Raw genomic sequence first — 23,586 nt, 5'->3', positions numbered from 1 at the left:
ACTGCTGTCCCACTGACAACTTGATTGCAGCCTTGTGAGTGATCCTGAGACAAAGGCGCCCAGAAAAGTGCTCCCAGGTTCCTGATCCACAGAAACTTCGAGATAATCAATATGTTTTGGGGGTAATTTGTTACAAAGCAATAGATAACCAATACACACATGCAACAAAACATTCATGGTGGCTTAACTCTGCTAGTGCGATTATGAGTGACCTGTATTTTCCTCCTTTCGTTCATCTATATTTTCTAATTTGTTAAAATTACCATGGATTATATTCAAAATGAAAAAACAAAAATCATTTTCAAATTATGTTCAGTAAAACTTCTAGAGGAAATCTTTGGAGAAAAAAAATCTTTGCGACTTTATGTAAGGCAAAGCTTTCGTAGACAAGTCACAAAAAAGGGTAATCCAAAAAAAATAAATTGGACTTTATCAAAATTAAAAACTTTTGCTCTTCAACAAACATCATTTAAAAATATGATAGCCTTTTGGCTCTCAGAGCAGCACCATGGCGGTCGGAAAGAAGAAGCGCCTTACGAAAGGCGGTAAAAAGGGAGCCAAGAAGAAAGTGGTTGACCCATTTTCTAAGAAAGATTGGTATGATGTGAAAGCACCAGCTATGTTCAATGTAAGAAATATTGGGAAAACACTAGTCACGAGAACTCAAGGAACCAAAATCACATCTGATGGCCTCAAGGGTTGTGTGTTTGAAGTGAGCCTTGCTGATCTGCAGAATGATGAAGTCGCATTTAGAAAATTCAAGCTTATTACTGAGGATGTTCAGGGCAAAAACTGCCTGACTAATTTCCACGGCATGGACCTTGCCCGTGACAAAATGTGCTCCATGGTCAAAAAATGGCAGACCATGACTGAAGCTCACGTTGATGTCTAGACTACCCATGGTTATTTGCTTCGTCTCTTCTGTGTGGGTTTTACTAAAAAACACAATAATCAGATTTGGAAGACCTCTTATGCCCAGCACCAGCAGGTCCGCCAGATCCACAAGAAGATGATGGAAATCATGACCCGAGAGGTGGAGACAAATGACTTGAAAGAAGTGGTCAATAAATTGATTCCAGACAGCATTGGAAAAGACATAGAAAAGGCCTGCCAATCTATTTATCCACTCCATGATGTCTTTGTTAGAAAAGTAAAAATGCTGAAGAAACCCAAGTTTGAATTGGGAAAACTCATGGAGCTACAAGGTGAAGGTAGTAGTTCTGGAAAAGCTACTGGGGATGAGACAGGTGCTAAAGTTGAAAGAGCTGATGGACATGAGCTACCAGTCCAAGAATCTGTTTAAAAATCAGACTTTTAATGGTGACAAATAAAAGACCTCATCTGTGATATTTAAAAAAATAAAAATAAAAAAATAATAAAAATATGATAGACAAGCCAAAGATTGGGAGAAAAGATTTGTAAATTATGTATCTGATAAAGGATTTTTTCCAGAATGTATAAAGAACAACAAAAGACATACAACTCAATTAAAAAATTATGGGCTTCCCTGGTGACGCAGTGGTTGAGAGTCTGCCTGCCAATGCAGGGGACATGGGTTCGTGCCCCGGTCCGGGAAGATCCCACATGCCGCGGAGCGGCTGGGCCCGTGAGCCATGGCCGCTGAGCCTGCGCGTCCGGAGCCTGTGCTCCGCAATGGGAGAGGCCACAACAGTGAGAGGCCTGCATACCGCCAAAAAAAAAAAAAAAGAAGCAAAAGATTCAAATAGACATTTCTCCAAAGAAGATATACAAATGGCTAAGAAGCACATGAAACGATGCTCAACATCATTAGTCATTAAGAAAATGTGAATTCAAGCCACAAAGAGATACTAATGCATACCTATCAGAATGGCAATAATCAAAATGACAAGTGTTGGCGAGGATGTGAAACAAGTGTAACCTTGATACATTGATAGTGAGAAGGTAAAATGATGCAGCTACTTTGGAAAATAGTTTGGTGATTTCTTACAAAAATTTAATAGAAACTTACCATATGACCCACTCCTAGGTATCTACTCAAGAGAAATGGGTAAAAACATGTCCACACAGAGACTTGTAGGTAAATACTCATAGCTATGTTATTCTTTTTTTTTTTTTTTTTTTTTTGCAGTACGCGGGCCTCTCACTGTTGTGGCCTCTCCCGTTGCGGAGCACAGGCTCCGGCCGCTCCGCGGCATGTGGGATCTTCCCGGACCGCGGCACGAACCCATGTCCCCTGCATCGGCAGGCGGACTCTCAACCACTGCGCCACCAGGGAAGCCCTGTTATTCTTAATAGGCGAAAACTGGAAACAATCCACATTTCCACCAACAGATAACTAGATGAACAAAATGTGGTGTATCCTTACAATGAGATACTACTCAGCAGTAAAAAGGAAGAAAGTCCTAATTCATGCTGTATCACTGGATCACAAAAACAGTGTGCTAAGTAAAAGCAGTCATGTAGAAAAAGAGTACATATTGTATGATTCTGTTTATATGAAATGTCCAGAAAGGGCAAATCTATATATCAAGTAGATCAGTGATTGTTTGGCGCTGGAGTGGGAGTGAGTTGGACAGTTAAAGAACTTGAGGAAATGTTTTATGGTGACAAGTATGCTCTAAAACTGGATTGCGGAGGTGATTGCACGACTGTATAATTTTGTTAAAAAGCATTGAATTATTCACTTACAATGGGTGAGTTTTATGTTTCTAAATTGTACCTCAATAAAGCTGTAAAACTGTTATGTGTATAGCCTTAAACCCAATAATTTCAGGCCAAGAGCATAATCTGAAAGGTACACAAAGTCTTACGTCAAGTATGTCTGTAACAGTGGGTTTTTTTTTAAATTTTATTTTATTTATATTTTTTTATACAGCAGGTTCTTATTAGTTACCTATTTTATACATACTAGTGTATATATGTCAATCCCAATCAACAGTGTTTTCTTTAAGTTAATGAAAAACTAGAAAAAAATCTGAGTGCTTAGTAATAGATAATAAATGATTAGTAAGTGGTGATCTACTTGATAGAATAGTGTGCAGCCATTAAAAATGGTATTTACAAAGAATCTTTAACAACCTTGGAGAAATGCTTAGGATAGAGTACAAAACTGTTTCTTATGGCCAGATTTCTCCAAAAGGAAAAAGAGTCTATGCAAAACTGTTCATTTTTAAACATAGTTGAATTTGCTCTGTGAATGTGTCTGTATGCGCAGCATAACCAGATGCATATCTGAACATAGTGTTTTTTTTCCTTCTGCACATTTATAAATAAGAACTGCTGGTGCCTATAAGTCAGTTCTATTTTCTTCTGTCCTTCATTATCTTTTCTGTTTTTGTTTTTCAAAAAGCATGTATTTATTTTAAAATCTGGAGGAAAAGTTGTTTAAAGAAAACAATGGCACTAGCTCCTTGCCTGTCAGAGGAGAGGCTGAGGTTTCTTGAGTGAGGGGTACACCCTGGCCTAAACAAAATGATGTAGAGGGCTTATCAGCAGCTGCTGATAAATGGCAGTGAGCACACCTGGAAACAGCTGTCTGAGTCCCATTCATCCCAGCGTGGACTCAGCAGCCAGTTAGAGATGCAGGAACAGGGCAGGGCCTGATGCAAGAACAATTTCCTCCTCATTAGCTAAGAGGAGGAGGTACTCCTGTCATAGAGAGTCCCCCAGGGCTGGTTTCTTTGTCACTGCAGGGTGATAGGCAGGACAGGGAGTGATGACCTTAGAAACAGTTGCATGAGACTTAATAGAAACTGCTGGAAACCCAGGTCTACAAGCTGTGGCATCATGGAGACAGCCTAAACACTGGGGACGAGAAACCAGGGTTTGAGCCCTGACCCTGCTGTGGAAGCCACGCTCTGTGGGGTCTGGGACAAACTACTGATCTTCACAGAATCTCAGTTTCCCCATCTGTAAAGTGGGGACAATTAGATTACCTACTTCCGAATGGAAATCTGTATCATTGGTTAGTAAGATGCAAGGAATAACGGGATTGTGTTAGTTCCCCAGGGCTGCTGCAACAAATTATCACAACCTGGGTGACTGAAAAAAAACCAGAAAATTCTCTCTAGTTCTGGAGGCTAGAAGTCCAAAATCAAAGTGTTGGCAGGGCCTGCTCTCCCCAGAGGCTCTGGAGAAGACCTTGTCTGGCTTGTTCATGGCAGAATCCCCAGTGCCTAGAATAGAAACTGGTACATGATAGATACCCAGTAGAATTTGTACAAAGAATGAACTGGTTAATAATTAGGAGGACGGTGGATTCCTTGTTGTTTTATTTTATGATAACCTCTTTTTTTCTAAATTAAAAGTGACACATATTCATTTTATAAAATATCAAAAACATGTACAAGCAGAAAGAATAAAATGTGCCAGAATCACACCTTTTACAGATAAACTACTGCTAGTATTTTTGCATATAGCTCTCCAACATTTATAGTGTAACATTTTTTTAAAACTTTATACTGTAAACACATTTTTGTCACCTGATTTTTACACTTAATATTTTATTCATATCTTTCTGAATTGTTATATATTATTCAACCCTATGATTTTTTTTTTGTTACAACCCTATGGTTTTGTTTTGTTGAGGAATCATACATTGAAACACTAACTGAAATTCCCCTACCCTTCTGAATATCCTCTTTTCCGAGGACCCTTCTCCCAATCAGACAGAAGCTGAAACGAGCTGTTCTCATTGCCTTAGGAAAGGGATGCTGAAAGAGAGAAACACACACAGTAGTCAAGCTTTGGGGTGGCCGAAAATCTATTCCTTCTCAGTGGATGCAATAGATTAAAGATGACTGCAAATGCTTTGCCACTGCTGCCCTTAAAAGGTGAGGTCTGTGTCCCCTGCTGTGGAAGCCAGGTGGGTTTTGTGACTGCTTGACCAATAGAATGAGGAGGAAGGGATAGTGCACTGACTGACAGGCCCAAGATTTAGGAGACTGACAGCTTTCATTTCCTGTTCTCAGAGCCAGGTCTCAGAGCCTCCGCGTAGGAAGTCTGACTACCTGAGCCTGCCCTTCTGTGAGAGTCCTTAATTGCATGGAAAAGCCCTGGAGGATGAGACTTCACCTGAAGGAAGAGTGTGAGGCCATGCAGTACCCAGGCACCAGACATGTGCATGGAGAACCACCATGGTAGGGCACCCTTCAACCGCTACAAACCCCACCCAATTTCCTGACCCACAAAACTGTGACCAAGACGGCGTTGCCCAATTTCAAACAAAAGCAAAAACAAAAAACCCCACAAAAATATAAGACTTTCCATTAAATTTGAATTTCAGATTAACAGTGAGTAGTTTTTTAGTCTAAGTATGTCTCAAATATGCATGGGACATACTTAGACTAAAAAATTATATATTGTTGATCTAAAATTCAAATTTAACTGGGGTTAAATTTTTATCCATATAGTGTTTAAAGATAAATTTTTTTTTTTTTTTTTTTTGCAGTACGTGGGCCTCTCACTGCTGTGGCCGCTCCCATTGCAGAGCACAGGCTCAGCAAGCCCGCTCTGCGGCATGTGGGCTCCTCCCTGACCGGGGCACGAACCCATGTCCCCTGCATCGGCAGGCAGACTCTCAACCACTGTGCCACCAGGGAAGCCCTAAAGATAAATTTTAATGTTTTTAACTTTAAATAGGTACAGTACTTACAGGTCAAATATCTGTAGTACTTTATCTGGCGACCCTAGACCAAAAGAAAATGCATGTTTTATGTGGCTGTTTTGGAAATGGTTCATCATGCAGCAATAGATAACCGGAACAGTGGGAAGAGAAAGGAATCTTTCTCTTGTATAATACACTGGATTTGGAGGTATACGGTCACTAGGCAGGGCTGTTGTTCTTAGTCTCGAAAGAAAAAAAGAAAAGTAGGAGGGGAGGAAGGAAGGGAGGGAGGGAGGGAGGAAGAAAGAAAGAAAGATTTCCTCGATGGGAGAAAAGGAGAAATAAAGGGGCTAGGACAAGAGCTGAGCTGCTGTTGGTTTCCTAAGGAGGGGCTGCTGCACTAGTCCCCCCCCCCTCCCCTCCCTCTTCCAGGCAGAGTCCCTGCATGTGGAGGTGGGCAGGGGAGGCGGGAGTGCGAGGGGCATTTTGGGGTGGGGGGCATGACAGTGGTCTCACATAGATGCAGGCATTGATCTCAGAAAGTAGAGGGAAACTGGGGTTCAAGAGTGGCTGGAACAGTGGCAGTAACGCTCCTGACTTTGAGGGGCATGGAAGTACTGCTACAGAGCCAGCCCCCCCACAAGGAGGATTCTGGGGCAGGATGGTGGAGATGGTGTGCACAAGGGGCCCACTAACAAATGGCAAAGCAACCCCCCACCCTAATGTCTGACGCTAAACACCTCCTCATCCCTTGGGAAAGGGTCAAGGCAGCCCCCCAGCTGACTGAGATGAATTTCCCTCATTTGGTGCAATGTGTCTTAAAATAATACTCATTTCAGCCTGTGGAAATGATGAAACAATGTTTCAAGCCCAACCGAGTTAACAGATTTAAATTTGGACCTGCTACAGCCATCAACTGTTTTGTGCCATGATGGTGTTGATATATCCAAGTTTGAAAAATCTACATTTATCTACATTAATACTGACACCCCTCAACTCCCTGTCATGTGCCACACTCAGGCTTTCATCAATCAGCTGGGGGACCATTTCTAGCAGTCACACAGACAGAGCGTGCACTCCGGAGCAAGATTGCCAGGCTTTGCCCATAATGTCCTTGAGCAAATTACTTAACTTCCCTGAGCCCCCATTTCTTTATCTATAAAGCAACAATAACGGTAATAATATCTACCCCATAGCATTGCTGCAAGGATTAAGTAAATCTAGCCCACAGTATGTGTTTATATGTGTTAGCTATTGTTGTTATTCTTTATGCACTTAATTGGAGGTTGCACTTGGGACTTAGTATTTTATAAAAACCAGTGGGAAATAGAAACAGAAATGTTGATGCTAGTAATTATTAAACTGTGACAAAGATGGGAAATCAAGCAGGAAATCTTCATTCTCAAATGAATATCCTCTGAATTACTTTGCCACCTGTAGGTTGAATTGTTAAAGAAAAGCACAGATTAAAGAAAAACATAGAGAATCTAGACACATACTGTAACAGACTCCCCTCAGCATTTCCCATTTCTGGGCACTCCAACATCGCTTCCCATCCCAGCCCCTGGGACTCTGCCACAGGGCTTTCTCTGGCTGGTGCTAGGAAGCCCACACCCTCAGGAGCAGCTGCAGCCAATGACTGATGGGCGGTGGTGGATAAATACCCCAACTCCCCCACCCCTGGGGAGAGGAATGTTCTGCATGGTTTCCCTGAGCCCCTGGTGGAGGTAAGTTCCAGTTGCCCACAGTGGTAACTTGCTGGAAGAATCACCCTTTCTCGGCTTTCTCTCCTTCCCTTTTTCATTCCCCTAACCCCTCACCCCAAATCAGCATTTCCTGGGGTCACTTCGCAAATAATCTACCTGCACTGCATTCAATTTTTTGTCTCCTGTTATTTTCGGGGAAACCCAAACTAAGACACATATTATTAAAGATTGTGTCTAAAGGGTTAGGCATGTTTAGTGATTTGATAATGTTTTTAACTTGGGGGCCAGTGGGGAATACAAACATCTCTCATAACTTTAAAAGCTATTGTTAGTTTTTAAAAATAAGCAGGTGTCCAACTTCCAAATATTTGACATTTGGATACATTTCTGGGAACACTCACTGTGTATGAAAGCAGAGGGCTGCCTGTGATCTGTCACTCCTTCCCGTGATGTTCATTTGGTTTATTTCCAGCTATTGCTAGAACAAACAATGCTTCAACGCACATCTTTCTGGCAAAATCTGTGCACACATCCTTGATTTTCTCTTAAGCGCAAATTTCCTGGAGTGGGACCACAGTGTCAAAGGATGCCATATCGCAAATGCTCTCCAGTTGTACCCCACCCCTCCCCTAGGTCTGCTTTCAGAAGTGTTTTCTCAACTCAATTCTCTGCTTGCCGTGGCTGGACACTGCCTTTGCCTCTGGCTGAGCGCTCTGAAGGGCAGGTAGGCTGCAGGCAAGGGGCTCAGACACAGTGGACACCAGGCAGGGCCACAGGTCTGGGTCTAGCCCCAAGGTTAAGAGACTAGGATGAGTATGAGTCAGGGTCCAGGTCAAGGCTGATCCTGGGAACAGAGCTGTAGCTACTAGAGAGCTGACACTTTACCCAGGGGCACGGAGGGCACCACATGGGTGGTGGCGCTAAAGGCTGTGTCCCCTTGAGCTAGGGAAGGGCCTGGCAGACCCAGGTGGCACCTGCGGGCAAAGTAGGAAGAGACGTCCCTTCTTCAGGATAAAAACGAAAGATGGAGTTAGTTTATTTCTGCGTGACGTGAATGGCTCTGCCTGGTGGTAGCACCCCTAGCTCCATGTACACACACACCACGGGGGCACACTCAGGGCCAGCAGCACACACACTCTGAGTGCCCCTCTTCCACTCTGACCTTCTCTGCCCCCCACCCCCAGGTGAGGCAACAGCGTCAGGTTCAAAGGCTCAGGGGCCTGGAAATCAGGCATGAAGGGGCATCAGGTGGTAAGACTGCACAGGCAGCTGCAGTGCACGTGGCACAGAACCCACAAGACTGTGTTGAGAGTTTGTGCACGGCCCAAGTGCCACGGTGACTTCAGGTCAAAGGTGGTTCCCCCCTGCTACCTATCTGGAGACCTAGAGTCTCTGCGCCATCAGTGTGCTCCCACATAAATTAGCGTGCGTCTACCATGTGGGTGATGCCTCTTAGATACGGTGCTCTTGAGCAGTGCACAACCTGAATTCCCGAACATAGGCCGCAAGGCACCATGCGTTCAAGGTCTATGAGCCGTTCCCCACCTGGTGGTGGGCCGGACTCCTCAAGACCTCCCGACCCTGCTCAGCATAAGCTCAAGGATGCAGCGGAGACTTCAGGGACTTGAGTAGGGAGGGGCTGAGGAGGCAGAATCCAACCCAGGCCTCAGCCATCTCCTGAGGTAATTCTCTGGGCTCAGGCTGCCAATTAACGGCCTTGGAGATGAAAGAAGAAGGCTTCGGTGAGCAGCCGGGCAAGAGGAAAGCCAAGCCCAAGCGGTGTTTCACGGCCTCCTAATGAGGGGCTCCTCGGTGCTCTGTATTACGCTCAATCAAGAGCTTGTAGTTACAGAAACCCAGAGAGGTTCTTACCGAGGCGGCCACCTGGCCTTGGCTTTCCCTCCTGACTCACTTTGACAAATCACATGTCCTCATCTCCCCACCAGCAGGCATCTGAAGAACACACTGATGGCTCCAGGCTCCTGGCAGCAGGCCCCACCAGTGCTGGACCCGACACTGCACGCGAGCCCCCTCCGCAGCCCAGGACCAGAGCCTAGAAGCACTGGGCCAGAGCCGCCCTGCCCCTCCTGGCTGGGATGGGATGGGGGTGGGGTGCAGGCTGACATGCCCCGTCCGGCCTGTCCTGCCCCCTGCTCCCTCCGCTAGCCTGTGCTCAGCAGCCTGGCTCACCACCCCCACCCCGACCCCAACCCACCCCCACCCCCCTACCCCCCCCCCCACCACCCCAACCCACCCCCACCCCCAGAAGAGGAAATGCCCGTCCCACACACCACGTATTTATTTCCTATTCTCTCTCTCCCCCTGTAAGAACGTAAGCCCCGTGACGGATAGTGTGTGTTAGTAATCCTGTGGCTGCCACAAAAAATTCCCACAAACGTAGCGACTTAAAACCACACAGATGTATTATCCTGCAGCTCTAGAGGCCAGAAGCTCACTGGGCTAACATCATGGGCAGAACTTGATTCTCTTCTGGGGGCTCCAGGGGAGAATCCGTTTCCTTGCCTTTTCCAGCTTGTAGAGGTGGCCCACACGCGTTGGCCCGTGGCCCTCTTCCATCCTCCACTTCGACCTCTGCTTCAATACATGTCCTCCCTGCCTCTGCCTCTCCTGTCTCCCTCTTCTTCTTTCAGGGACCCTCATGATTATGTAGGGCCACCCGGGTGATCCAAGATATCTCCCTATCTTCTGGTCAGCTGATGGGCAACCGTCATTCCCTTTGCCAGGTAACATAACATGTTTACCAGTTCTGGGGATTAGGACATGGCCGTCTGTGGGGGGCCCTCGTTCTACCCACCCCAGGGCTTGTTGTCTCTTTTTCGCTGCTGTATTCCCAGGGCCTGAACAGTATCTGACACTCATTGAATGAATAAGTGAATAAATACACGAATAAATGATTAAGAATAATATTTAATATCATAGTAAATGGTAATTGTGCTTATTAAAGGGTCAGGCACTGTTCAAAAGTGATTTATGTATATTAACTCATTTAATCCCCAACAGTGCTGTGAGGTGCATTTTATTATTGTCTGCATTCTACAGATGAGGAAATGAAGGCACAGATGAATAGCCTGTCCCAGGCTACGCAGCTAGTGAGTGGTGAAGCCGGGATTTGATCTAAAATGTATTAAGCACTTATTTTATCGCTGGCCCTGGCTGGGCCCGTGACATTTCTGATGTCACTTCATCCTCATGATTGGCCATGAGGAAGATGGGAGGAATGTGAACCCTGGTCTTAACAGGCCCAGAATTAAGTCACTGGCCCAGATGAGGGGTTCAGAAGGATTCTGTGGCTTGGTTGAGGCAATAGATTGCATCTTGCTTCTTGGGTCGACTTTTTTTTTTTTTTTTGGCTGCTCCGGGTCTTAGTTGCGGCACGAGGGATCTTCTTAGTTGCAGCATGTGGGATCTAGTTCCCTGACCAGGGATCGAACCCAGGCCCCCTGCATTGGGAGCAGGGAGTCCCAGCCACTGGACCACCAGGGAAGTCCCCTTGGGTCTACTTTGATGCCCATCAGACAAGGAGCCAGTGCCCCCACGGAGACCCTGGGGGCTCATGTTCCCACCACGATGCAGGACTCCTGCCTTGGACATTCCTCTCAGGTTCTGCTTCTACTCTACGCAACCAGTACCCAGACCCCACGCAGGTCTGCAGCAGACCATGACCTTCACCTGCAGCTGGGCCAAGCAGCTCTGCCTCCTAGAAGCCTGTCCTTCTCCAACAACAGGAACCCATTTCAAACCGCACCCAGAGCTGAAGTTGCGTCGCCTGTTTCCTTGATGACAACTCTGGGGACCCCCGTAAGCGGGACCCATCCATGATTTGCATGTGCCAGAGCTGCTCGGTCTCTGCATGCTGGCCGCTGTCACTGGCCTCTATGACACCCACTCCCCAGCTGCTCTGATTCCCCCTGCCAGCCCGCTCTTCAAGGCCATGAGCACACAGGCCTACAGGAAGCCCCCAAGCACCGCATCCACTCCCCCCAGGTCTGCAGCGAGAGAGCCACTCGGGCAGGGAGGCGGCCCTGCCCCCCTCACTTGCATCTTAACCTTCGTGATCAAAGCCAAGAAGAGTGAAACTCACTTGTGCCTGCCAGCACAGTGGGGCATGGTACTTTCTGTTCCTGCCAGCACATTTTTCTAGGTCAATGTCAGATCAGGGAAATCCAATACTGCGTGTCCCAACTTTTTATTTGCAAATAGAGAAGTGGCTTTCCAAAATAAATAGTGTTTACAAGCAAGGCCTAGAGAAGCCTCCATCAGAAACACACTCAGTGCCCAGGACAGATGCTTCCTGGCTTGGTTGTTGTAAACCCAACACCAGCACCAGCTCAGCCTTGGAAGGATAGGCCGGGTTGGAGGAGAACATGTGTATATACACATGTGTGTCAATGGGTGCCTGTACGTATGCATGCACGTGTATTTGCACAGATGTGCGTAGGCATGTTTCCTTAAGGGTCTTTGGGTATGATTATCATGCATATGTAAAGTGGGGGGTTATACATGTGGACGTGTGTGTGCATATACCGGCATGTGCGTGGGCATGTGTCTGTATGTTTCTGCCTGATGCTTTTGCGCCCAGCCTTACTCCTCAGACATCCAGGCCTCTCTCTAGACACTTTCCTCTCTCCTTACTGCTACCTTCAGCCCCCATCCTGTTCTTTTCCTCACCTGGGCGAGGAGCTGGGGCTCAGATTCTGATATGCTGTAAATGCATTTCCTCCATCCTGTTTTCTCGATGTCCACCCCCTGTCACTCTCAGTTAGATGTGGACTTCTTGTACAGGGCTACTGAGCGCCGTTTCTGCTGGCCATGTTGGGACCCAGCAATCTGAGGTCACAGCATGTTAACAGCTCTTGGTAAATGGTGCCTCGTGCTGCCTCCAGGAAGGCCTCTGGTGTCACACCTTGCTGCGCTCACCCTGCCTTCTCCCTCACAGACCCTCTTACTGAGTTTTCAGCACAATCTTCCCCAAATTCTGCCCATTTCTCAGCTCAAGTCCCCACCTGCCTGGAAAACACCGGCTTCATCAGAGCCAAGCAACTCAGCCTGGCTTCTGAGAGCTGAGTGATTGTCTTAGCAAACCCTCCTGGTTTCTCCAGGACAACCCTGGCGGGGCTACCTCGCTGTGTGTTAGCTCAGGCGCTCCCTGACTCACCTCTGAGCCTCTCTTTGCTCCTGCCGTTCCGCTGCCACAACGCCTTTCTCCTGTCACTTCTCTGCTACCGGCCCTGCCAGCCCACACCCTGCGCCCGCCTTCCAGACCAGCTCGACTCCCATCTGCCCCTACGAGGCCTTCTCAGATAAACCTCCCGCGGTGCCTTTCCCATCCGGCCCTGTGTCACTGGATGACACACTGCCCTGTGGATTGCCTAAGAATTGTTTTCAGGTTGCTTCACGGCACTTATCTTGCCCTCCCACCTAGATTACAATCTCCCTCTAGAATCAAGCCCTGTGTTCCCTGTGAATAGGCTGTGGAACCTGACACAGGTCTGGACACAGTATAGACCAGTGATAAGGGCTTGTGGGTGAGTGGATACAAGTAGACGAAGTCGGGGTGGAGGGGGGGTGATCAGGCCAGACAACTGCATGTCAGGCACTGCGTCCAGTGACTCACCTGCTCTGCCTCATTTAATCCTCCCAGTAACTGTGGGAACTGGGTAATATTATCCCAATCTCACAGATGACAAAACAGAGGCTGAGGGAGGCTGCATGACTTCTCCAAGGCCACAGAACCAGCAAGTGGCAAAGTCAGAATTTAGTCCTAGGTCTATCTGACTCCATCTTTCTGTTGGTTGCAACAACTATACCAGTGGAAGACAGTGTGCTAGAGAGTGGAGAACTTTCTGAGATTCTAAAGAACACCTTATCCAGAAAAGGGTCTAGAGCAAGCACTAGACTAGTGCTGTCCAGTGGAACTTTCTACAGTGATGGAAATGTTCATTTCTATGGCTGTCCGGTAGAGTAGCTACTGAGGATCTGAAATGTGGCAAGTGTGACTAAGGAACTGGATTTTAAATTTTATTTAATTTTAATTCATTGAAATGTACATAGTCACCTGTGGCTAGTGGCTACCCAACCATGTTCACGCTGAGCAAATGTAGAAGATAATAATAATTGTACAGTGAGTGAAGCTGCTCGTTACTGGGGGCAACTGGCTCAAGGAGTCCTGCCCTCCTGGTCCCACCCAGCCACCCCCAAGGTTATGCCCCTGAGGGTCAATGTCGCAGTAAACGCGTAACCCATTCCAGGCCCACCGGCTCTTAATGATGGCGAAGTTTCCTGTCAGCTCCAGCCTCCGAGCCTAGGACACTGAAGTCATTGTGATGATGAGAAGCCCAGCGTAGAGTATGCACGGGACCTCGTCAGTCCTTGTATGGCCTCTGTCCCTCCATTCCGCACAGTCGGTGCCAGGCCCTGGGCAGAGCTGTGGTACAAAGGGTGACTCAGAGCCCAGCCTCACTGAGCACAGGGCAGCAGTGATGAACGGAGACTTCCTGACCCTCACGGTCAAGGAGGCTGTGGCCCCATGGTCGTCGGAGAGCGGGACCCTGGTCACGGCAACGGAACCCAGTGTGGGCTCTGGCCCTGTGGATGGGAGCCCAGGTGCCTGGAGACAGGGATCCAGGCGCCCGTCAGGCTATCACTGGCAGCACTTTGGCGCCACCTCCTGGGCAACCTGCAGAGAGCCAGTGAGTACCAGCTCGTCAGGAGGAAACGAGGACAGGGCCCTGCTGACCAACGGGGAGTTTTCAGAGACCCCCCAGGCCCCACCTGGTCACGGGCCGAGGCACAGCAGAGAGGTCATCTCCCTTCCTGGGGGAGAGAACACCTTGGGATGGAAGGGAGGGCGAGACCATCAGTACTGAGGAAGGGGGAATGGGAACATTACAGAATCCAGGACCTCGTTCACACCTCCCTCATTAAACTGTACCAGGCCCTGGACATACCGGGAGAAACCAGACACAATCTTGGAGGTGGCTGTAACCGGGTGACTGCGAGGTGTGATGTCTGGGCCTGTCCCTGAGGATGAGAAGTTTGCCTGCACACAGAAAGGGGAAAGGGAATGAATTTGTGGCAGAAGGAGCCGCCTGGGGGCCAGACCTGGAGGTAAGCAGGAGGGAGGCCCTCTGGGGAAGTGAAGTGGCTTGCGGTGGCCAGAAAATGGAGACTGTGTGTAGGGAAGGGGGCTGGAGCCGAAGTAGCTGGGGGGGCGGCAGGGTTTGGAGGTGGGGTGGTGCGGAGAGGTGAGGGGGGAGCCCCAGGCTGGGAGGCAGGAGGCTCTGCCGCTGACCAGCCCAGTGCCCTGGCCACTCTCCGCCTCTCTGGGCTGCAGTTAATCAGACAGGAGTTGACCGATGGTCTCCATCACCCCCGGCTTAACCAGTCTGAGTCCCAAATTATGGGGAGGGAGGAGTGGGGACAGCTGTGTTCTGGGAAATGTCCCCTGCCCAGGGGGGCTGTGGGCGAGCTGAGCAGCCTGGCCCCGGTTATGTGCAGATGCCGAGTGAGCATCTTAAGCCCACTGAGTCATGGCTTCCCTCAGTCGGGGAGCTGGGGGAACGGGCCCTCCTGGAGGTTCAGGCACCTGGCGGAGGCTCAGAGGCTTAGAGGGGAGGGGTCTCTTGTTCCGAATTCAGCCTCACACAGTTTCTCCACGACCTGCACAAAAGGGGTTCTTCTGTCAGGGTGCTTGGGGGAGCCCGGGGCTCTGTCTAGCTCCAGAAGTCTGAGGAGTCCACTGCAGGTTTCTTCCCAAGAGATTCCTGAGCCCGGGAAAGAGGTAAGAAGCCCCCAGAGGAGCCCTGGGGAGTCCTTCTCTGGGAGCTACAGGGTCAGCAGCATCTTTAGTGCTGGAGTCTTTGGGTGGAGTCAGAACGGCTCTGGCAATCCTCAGAAAGCTGGGACGGGGAGACAGGGCCACCAGTGAGCGGGCACGAGTGACTGCCATCCCTCTCATTGGAAAACACAGCCGAGCCTCTTATCTGAGGGAGGCAGGGCAGGACTAGGGTTAGGGTTAGGCCTAGGCCTCATTTTATGATGGCATCACTTCCCTCAGGGAGAACGTCAGAGGTCAAGCAGTCCAGCCCCGTATTTCATAGGCAAGGACATCAAACCCCGCATTAGTGACTGACATGCCCTGGGCCAAAGGACACATTGGTGACCGAGTGACAGAGAAGTAGCTCCTTAGGGCTGGGTCCTGAAGGTCCCAGCAGCCTCTTAATACTGAGAGGCAGAGAGAGGCATGCTGCAGGCGTGAAATGCACACAGAATTTTAAGACTTAGTGCAGGAAAAAAGAAAAAAGGATGTGAAATATCTCATTACTGATTTTTATTTTAATTACATGTTGACATGACAAGATATTGGGTTAAATAAAATATATAATTAAAAAGTAATTTCACCTGTTTCTTTTTCCTTCTTTTAATGTGGCTACAAGAAAATTTAGAATAAATAAACGGTTGGCACCTGTGGCTCCTGTTATATTTGTACCAGACAGCGCTGCACCAGGCTGTGAGTTCCCATACTGTCTGTGCTGGGTTCATCACTGTCACCCTGAGGTCTATTCCAAGGGTGGGCAAGGGTAGGGACAGACAAGGGATTTGATCATTCAGGGTCCTGGGTTCGGGTCAGAATGAGGTCAAGGTGATGGATATAGTCCTCTCTTCCTTGCATGAACCCTGAGTTTCTTTCTGGACAGGGAGATACCACCTCCTACCCTCCCTCTATGTACTTCCTGGTAGACCACCTTCCCAACTTGGCCTCAGCCGTGTCAGTTGTGAAAATTGTCCCATCGCCTCTCAGTCTTTGCCCTTGTCTTCGAGATCCAGATGCTGTCCCACCAGCAACAGCACACTTCCCCCAGCAATCACACATCTACCCCTTAGCCCTCACAGGCCTCAGCAGCGTGGTGGCTTCCAGAGAAGGGCTCCAGAGACAGGCACCTGGGCCTGCTGCCTGGAAGGGACCTGGGCGCGACCCAGGCTATGGTCTCAGAAAGCCCCTTCCCAGCAAATTCAGAATCCCAGGTTCCAGGAGTCCATCCCTCCAGAAGCCCATCCCTCCAAGAGCCATTCAACAACCAGCCTGGGCTTGCTCGGGAAAGTGACCACAGGACCACAAGGTGGCACTGTTTCCATAACCCTCCACTCCCCAGCAACCCCTGTCACCTGCAACTAAAACATATTCCAGCATTGGGAAGAAGAGGTTTTCCCTGGACTGGTTGTTGAATTTCTTTCTCCGCCTTCAGCTGCCAAAGGTTATTCAGACTCAGGAATGCTGCTATGAAAAATGGTCATCTCTGCGTGCAGTGCAGGCTGTAGATCAACACCAGTTCTCCCCTACAAAGGAATTCAGTACCCAGAGGCCCTCCTACATACCTAACACACACAAGAGAAATGCACACAGGCTAAGCAGTAGCACGTGGGTCCATGTGTGTGTGAGCAGGATGGCCAGAGCCAGAGGATACTCGTTACAGATTATTTAGCCGTAGGGTTTATTTTCCTTTTTGTTTTAGCTCCAGGATTTTTTTATTTAAAAAAAAATAGAACAGAAAACCTACATTGAAGCCAAATATGTAAAATGAGGGGAAATTTTTAAAAAATTATTTCTGCAGTTGCAGATGTGGAGATAGAAGAGTCTCTTCCCAGTGAGAATTTCTCTGGAGCATAGTTCGAAACCTGTCGATCTAGTCCCACAGCCTTATTTCATAGATGAGGGAGCTGAGACTCAGGAAGGAGAAATGACTTGTTTAAGATCATGCATACTTTTAAATGTTTTCATTTTAAATCGATGTCCCAAAAGGCAGGTGTTTCCACTGAGAAATGAAAACGGTCTCTCTTTTCTCTGACTTCTGTCCAGATTCTCTTCAAATTGTGATGATGGCCCAGGGCAGAATGACAGTTATACATGACACGCCCATCCAGCTGGGTTCACTGCAAGCCCTTTCAGCATTCATGGTTCTGCATGGCCCTCACACTGTCCCTGAGAGTTGGGAAAGGTAAGGGGATACCCCCTGGATCTGAGAACAGCCTGAGGCCCAGAGAGGCCACCTGACTTACTCTTGAGCACAATGAGCACGTGTCAAATAAAAAGATAAACAAATAAAGTAAAAGACAAGCCCTCGGGACTCCTGTGACAATTCTACAAAATAGAGCTGAGTTTATTCTAAGCTTGGTAGGAAACATTAAAAAATAAAGGAAGAAGCTGTTAGGTATTGGTTCTCAAGCTGATGAAAAGAAAAAGTGAAACAAGTCTCTGTTCCTTAAGAATGGGACCCCGATTGCTTCATTTGTATATATTCAGAGCCAGGCATCATAGCTGGTAAGGCTCTAACTATTCACTGAATGAAAAAATAAACGTGACATAGACATATAAGTAGACCCACTTGGTTCCTGAGACAAGTAAGTCAGATTCTGCAAATGTTAGCATCACTTCCCCAATCCACATAGACAGAAACCCTGCGCAGATGTCTTGAGAGGAGGAAAGCTCACGGAACACAAGGATTTGTTTGTCTTTCTCTCCTGTCACCCTGAACAGTAACCCTCTGGGAAAAGGCAGGCTTTGAACAGTGCAGGACTCCTGCAGCATTTTTATTGTTTAAATTATCCATTCAGCTAATATCTTCTACCCACCTGCTAAGGATCACTGTGCATTAGGTCCTGAGGCATATGAAATAGACAAGTCGGAGAGCATACTTAATAGTATAATATATCAGGACTTAGATTTAGAATGTGAACATTTAAAGGGAGTTAGCTTTGTGATCTTGAACAAGTGCTGACTCACAGTATAGGTGGGAACAGGGGAAGTGATAATTAGCAATTTCATCTAGTAAAAATGTTCTAAACTCTGACATGCCCCAGAACAAGTGCTGGGTAACTGGAGAAACAGGAACGAGGAAGGCAAGTCACTGGAGCTCTTCAGATAGATGGGACAAGACAAGCACATAAATAACCACTTAGTATCATGTTTACCTCTGTTGTAACATGTTATCAAGACTTCATTTCCTTTTATTGCCAAATAACATTCCATTGTATGGGTACACTGCACTTTGTTTATCCATTCATCAGTTGATGGGTATTTGGGTTGTTTCTACATTTGGCCTGTTATGAGTAATACTACCATGAACATTCATGTACAAGTTTTTGTGGGGACACATGTCTTCATTTCTCTTGGGTATTTTTATACCTGGAAGTGGAATTGCAGGACAATATGGTAACATTATGTTGAACCATCTGAGGAACTGAGACACTTTTCCAAAGCACCTGCACCACGTTACATTTCCATCAGCAGTGTGTGAGGGTTACAATCTCTCCCCATCCTCTCCATCACTTGTTGTCTTTTTGATCACAGGAGCCCTTTTGAGAGTGCTCTTGTCAGAGATTTTTCTCCTGCCTTCTGTGGGGGTTGGACGCAGAGGAGGGACTGCCAGCCAGCAAGGGGAGAGGTGGCCCCGGAAAGGGACTGTGGCCAGTAGTGGAGGGGGGCCCAGGGCTGCACTTCCTAGCTCGGTGTGGACCTGCCTCACCTGTGAATTACAGGGGCCTGCTAAACCCAAATGACAAGCACCTTTACCTGTGCCTACAACACCCTATGGGCAGGGGCACAGATAGGCAGCTGATAGAGCAGCCAAAGAGACTGGAAAAGAGCAGGTTCTGGAAGAGTGGCACTCTCAGGTGGCCACCGGAGTGAATAGATCTTACATTTGTTGTGTGTCTGCTGTGTGCCACATCTCCCGTTATCTCATTTAACCCTCACAGCAGGACAGGGAAAAGGAATTAAGATCTCCATCTTGAGAGATGGAGATTCTGACTTCCTTATATACTCCAGGGTTTCTCAGGCATTTTTTATTTTGATCTCTCCCCTACAAACCTTTTTAGCAATGTTTTCTAACTGTCTCCCCCTATAAATTTTAGTACCACAGATACACTGTATATTTATATACTGTATGTACATTTGTGCTTTATGTATAAACATAAGAATATTTTTCTCCCCCAAGAACCAATTCTTGCCCCTCGGGAATGACACTGCTGACTGTGGGGAAGCCTTGCCCTCTTGCACAAATGGACTAAATGATGATAAGATGAGGCGCCTGCCTCCAAGATGCTCGTGGTCCAGTGAGGATGATAAAAAAGTTTCAAACCGAGAGCCAAAAGCCAAGCCTCGCAACAGGAATTAAAGAGGGAAGGACCATTTGTGCTTGAAGTAAGAGCCTGACACGCCAGAGGCCAAGCAGGAGCTACAGACCTGCTCCCTCAGGAGCCACCTGAGTCACCCAAGGCTGCATCCTTTCTGATCCTCTCCACTCCTCCCGTGAGCTGCTGAGTAAGCACACCTGTGTTTCTGGTGACCCCCAGGAAACTGATGGAGCAGCACCGCAGTAAGTCCGGGTGGCTGGGGAAGAATCTCACGCTGGGTCCCAGGCTACTGGGGGGTGGGAAGCAGAGGATGGGCCTGTGTTCAGCAGCCGCAGCTGCAGGAGTCTCTGGCTGCACCGCGAGGCTTGTCCTGTGCCTCCACCTCAGGCTTCAGGAGTACAGCCGGGCTGGGCAGCAAAGAAGGGCACGCCCCATAAACTCAAGTTGACTTTAGAGCAGTGTCAGCTGGCTTTCTCAGTCTCTTTTTAAAGTAACTCCATGTGCACCTGGTCACGGTTTGGTATTACTCCAGTGTGCCCTGGTGGCTCAGGATGCCAGCTGTGGCTACCACATCCAGCCTCAGAGTGCATCACAGCAGTGCCCCTGATGCATGACCTCTACTTCACAGTGTGAAAAACCTCCTGGGCTCTTCCACCAGTGCACCTAGCAAAAGTGAGAAAGCATGCTTAGATTTGGGGAGCAGGGTTTAAATAATGTTTTTCTTGCTCTGTCTCTCTTCTGTAAGGATCTGCTTTATATCCTGCGATACCATGGCAGAAATATATTTGGTCTTTGCCGACAGTTCCTGACACACAGCTCCAAAACTCTCAGAATCTCTGGAGTGATGAGAGTGTCTTTTGTATGCTACTGAGATGACTGGTGGCTAGGGGACCCTAGAGAGCCTTAGGATAAGAGCTGGTCACCAGAAAGACCAGGGCTTGATTAGAGGGTTGTAACTTTCAGCCCCACCCCCTGACCTTCGGAGAGGGGAGAAGCTTGGATTGAGTTAATCACCAACGACCGTTGAGTCAATCAATCACGCCTCCATAATGCAACCTCCATTAAAACCCTTAAAAGACAAAGTTCGGAGAGCTTCTGGGTTGGTTCAGAAGGCAAAGATGCTTCATACCCCTTCCGACATACGTTGCCATATCTCTTCCATTTGGCTGTTCCTGTGTTGTATCTTGTAAAATAAACCAGTAACAGCAAGGAAAGCTCTTTTCTGACATCTGTGAGCTCTTCTGGCGGACTATCAAGCCTGAGGGAGGGGGGCATGGGAACCACCAATTTAGAGCTAGTTGGTCAGAAGTACAGATGATGACCTGGGACTTGTGACTGGTTCAGACGTGGGGACAGGGAGTTCCCTGGTGGTCCAGTGGTTAGGACTCTGCACTTTCACTGCCATGGGCCCAGGTTCAGTCCCCTGTGGGGGAACTAAGATCCCTCAAAAAAAGAAAGAAAAAAAGAAATGGGGACAGCCTTATGGAACTGAGCCTTTAACCTGAGGGTCTGCACTAACCGTGGGCGAATAGCGTCAGGATTGAACTGAGCCGTAAGATACCCAGTCAGTGTCCAGGGTGTTGCAGAACTGGTGGTTGGTGTGGGAAAAGCCCACACATTTGCTGTCAGGAGTGTTATGAGTAGGAACCACTCCCACCATTCATTCAGTGTCACAGTATCCCAAGCACTGGGCCCTTTACCTGCACCATCTCATTAATGTACCTGACAACCCCAGGGCAGTAGGTACAGTGATTGTACCCACATTACAGATATGAAACCTGGGGCTGAGAGTAACACAGGCTGACAGCTGATGCCTGTCAAAGCTGGGATTTCAAACCCAGTGTGACTCTGAAGTCAGCACTGTGTTTAAAAACAATTCGTTTATTTACTTTACATTTTTTGCGTAGAGAATACACACACGATTTGTAAATTGCATCAGGTACAGAAAGGTGAATGAGGGTATTCCATGCTGCTAGATACGCAGGAACATACACACACTGTTCTACACTTTTCTGACTTAGCAGTTTATCTTGGAGATCATGCTATTCTGTACTTCTTTTCCCCTGATAATTTATTGAGGTGAAATTCACAAAACATAGGTCAACCGTTTTAAACTGAACAATTCTGTGGCATTTAGTACATTCACAATGTTGTGCAACCGCAACCTCTATCTAGTTCCAAAGAATTTCCATCACTCCGAAGTTAGACCCCTTACGCGTCAAGCAGTTTCTGCCCATTCACCTCCCTTCCAACCCCAGGTGACCACGGGCTACATTCTGTCCTGATGGGTTTACCTATTCTGGATATTCGTATAAGTAGGGTCATACCATATGTGAGCTTCGGAGCTTAGCTTCTTTCACCTAGCATAATATTTTGAAGGTTTACCCATGTTGCAGTATGCATCAGTACCTCATTCCTTTCTTTTTTTAACATCTTTATTGAGGTATAATTGCTTTACGTTGTTGTGTTAGTTGCTACTGTATAACAAAGTGAATCAGCTATACATATACATATATCCCCATATCCCCTCCCTCTTACGTCTCCCTCCCTCCCTCCCTATCCCACCCCTCTAGGTGGTCACAAAGCACCGAGCTGATCTCCCTGTGATAAGTGGCTGCTTCCCACTAGCTGTCTATTTTACATTTGGTAGTGTATATATGTCCATGCCACTCTTTCACTTTGTCTCAGTTTACCCTTCCCCCTCCCTGTGTCCTCAAGTCCATTCTCTATGTCTGCATCTTTATTCCTGTCCTGTCCCTAGGTTCTTCAGAACCTTTTTTTTTTTTTTAAGATTCCATACATATGTGTTAGCATATGGTATTTGTTTTTCTCTTTCTGACTTACTTCACTCTGTATGACAGACTCTAGGTCCATCCACCTCACTACAAATAACTCAATTTCGTTTCTTTTTATGGCTGAGTAATATTCCATTGTATATATGTGCCACATCTTCTTTATCCATTCATCTGTTGATGGACACTTAGGTTGCTTCCACGTCCTGGTTATTGTAAATAGAGTTGCAATGAACATTGCGGTACATGACTCTTTTTGAATTATGGTTTTCTCAGGGTATATGCCCAGTAGGGGGATTGCTCTGTCATATGGTAGTTCTATTTGTAGTTTTTAAGGAACCTCCATACTGTTCTCCACAGTGGCTGTATCAATTTACATTCCCACCAACAGCGCAAGAGGGTTCCCTTTTCTCCACACTGTCTCCAGCATTTATTGTTTGTAGATTTTTGTGATGATGGCCCTTCTGACCAGTGTGAGGTGATACCTCATTGTGGTTTTGATTTGCATTTCTCTAATGATTAGTGATGTTGAGCAGCCTTTCATGTGTTTGTTGGCAATCTGTATATCTACTTTGGAGAAATGTCTATTTAGGCCTTCTGCCCATTTTTGGATTGGGTTTTTTGTTTTTTTGATATTGAGCTGCATGAGCTGCTTGTATATTTTGGAGATTAATCCTTTGTCAGTTGCTTCGTTTGCAAATATTTTCTCCCATTCTGAGGGTTGTCTTTTTGTCTTGTTTATGGTTTCCTTTGCTGTGCAAAAGCTTTAAGTTTCATTAGGTCCCATTTGTTTATTTTTGTTTTTATTTCCATTTCTCTAGGAGGTAGGTCAAAAAGGGTCTTGCTGTGATTTATGTCATAGAGTGTTCTGCCTATGTTTTCCTCTAAGAGTTTTATAGTGTCTGGCCTTATATTTAGTTCTTTAATCCATTTTGAGTTTATTTTTGTGTATAGTGTTAGGGAGTATTCTAATTTCATTCTTTTACATGTAGCTGTCCAGTTTTCCCAGCACCACTTATTGAAGAGGTGTATATTCTTCAATACACATTCAATATACATTGTATATTCTTTCCTCCTTTATCAAAGATAAGGTGACCATATGTGCATGGGTTTATCTCTGGGCTTTCTATCCTGTTCCATTGATCTACTGTCTTGACTACTGTAGCTTTGTAGTATAGTCTGAAGTCAGGGAGCCTGATTCCTCCAGCTCCGTTTTTCTTTCTCAAGATTGCTTTGGCTATTTGGCGTCTTTTGTGTTTCCATACAAATTGAGAAACTTTTTGCTCTAGTTCTGTGAAAAATGCCGTTGGTAGTTTGATAGGGATTGCGTTGAATCTGTAGTCACCAT

The 23,586-nt window shown here is 47.1% G+C and overlaps 1 protein-coding gene and 1 long non-coding RNA gene across 2 annotated transcripts; both read left to right on the top strand.

The window, feature by feature from the left end:
- The first annotated feature begins 473 nt into the window (after positions 1 to 473).
- Positions 474 to 1,197, top strand: LOC101336432 (small ribosomal subunit protein eS1-like). The gene has a single exon (XM_073808624.1). The coding sequence runs from the start codon at positions 509 to 511 to the stop codon at positions 890 to 892; it is 384 nt and encodes a 127-aa protein (XP_073664725.1). The 5' UTR covers positions 474 to 508; the 3' UTR covers positions 893 to 1,197.
- A 14,550-nt stretch (positions 1,198 to 15,747) lies between these two features.
- LOC141279261 (uncharacterized) lies at positions 15,748 to 19,683 on the top strand. Its single transcript, XR_012333232.1, has 3 exons — positions 15,748 to 15,823; positions 17,171 to 17,309; positions 19,308 to 19,683. It is a non-coding gene; the product is annotated as an uncharacterized lncRNA (long non-coding RNA).
- Positions 19,684 to 23,586: the final 3,903 nt, after the last annotated feature.

Source organism: Tursiops truncatus, chromosome 8, assembly GCF_011762595.2.
Source record: "Tursiops truncatus isolate mTurTru1 chromosome 8, mTurTru1.mat.Y, whole genome shotgun sequence".
Taxonomy (NCBI): domain Eukaryota; kingdom Metazoa; phylum Chordata; class Mammalia; order Artiodactyla; family Delphinidae; genus Tursiops; species Tursiops truncatus.
Note: the sequence above shows the minus strand (reverse complement) of the source record. Positions and strands in the feature narration are given on the sequence as shown.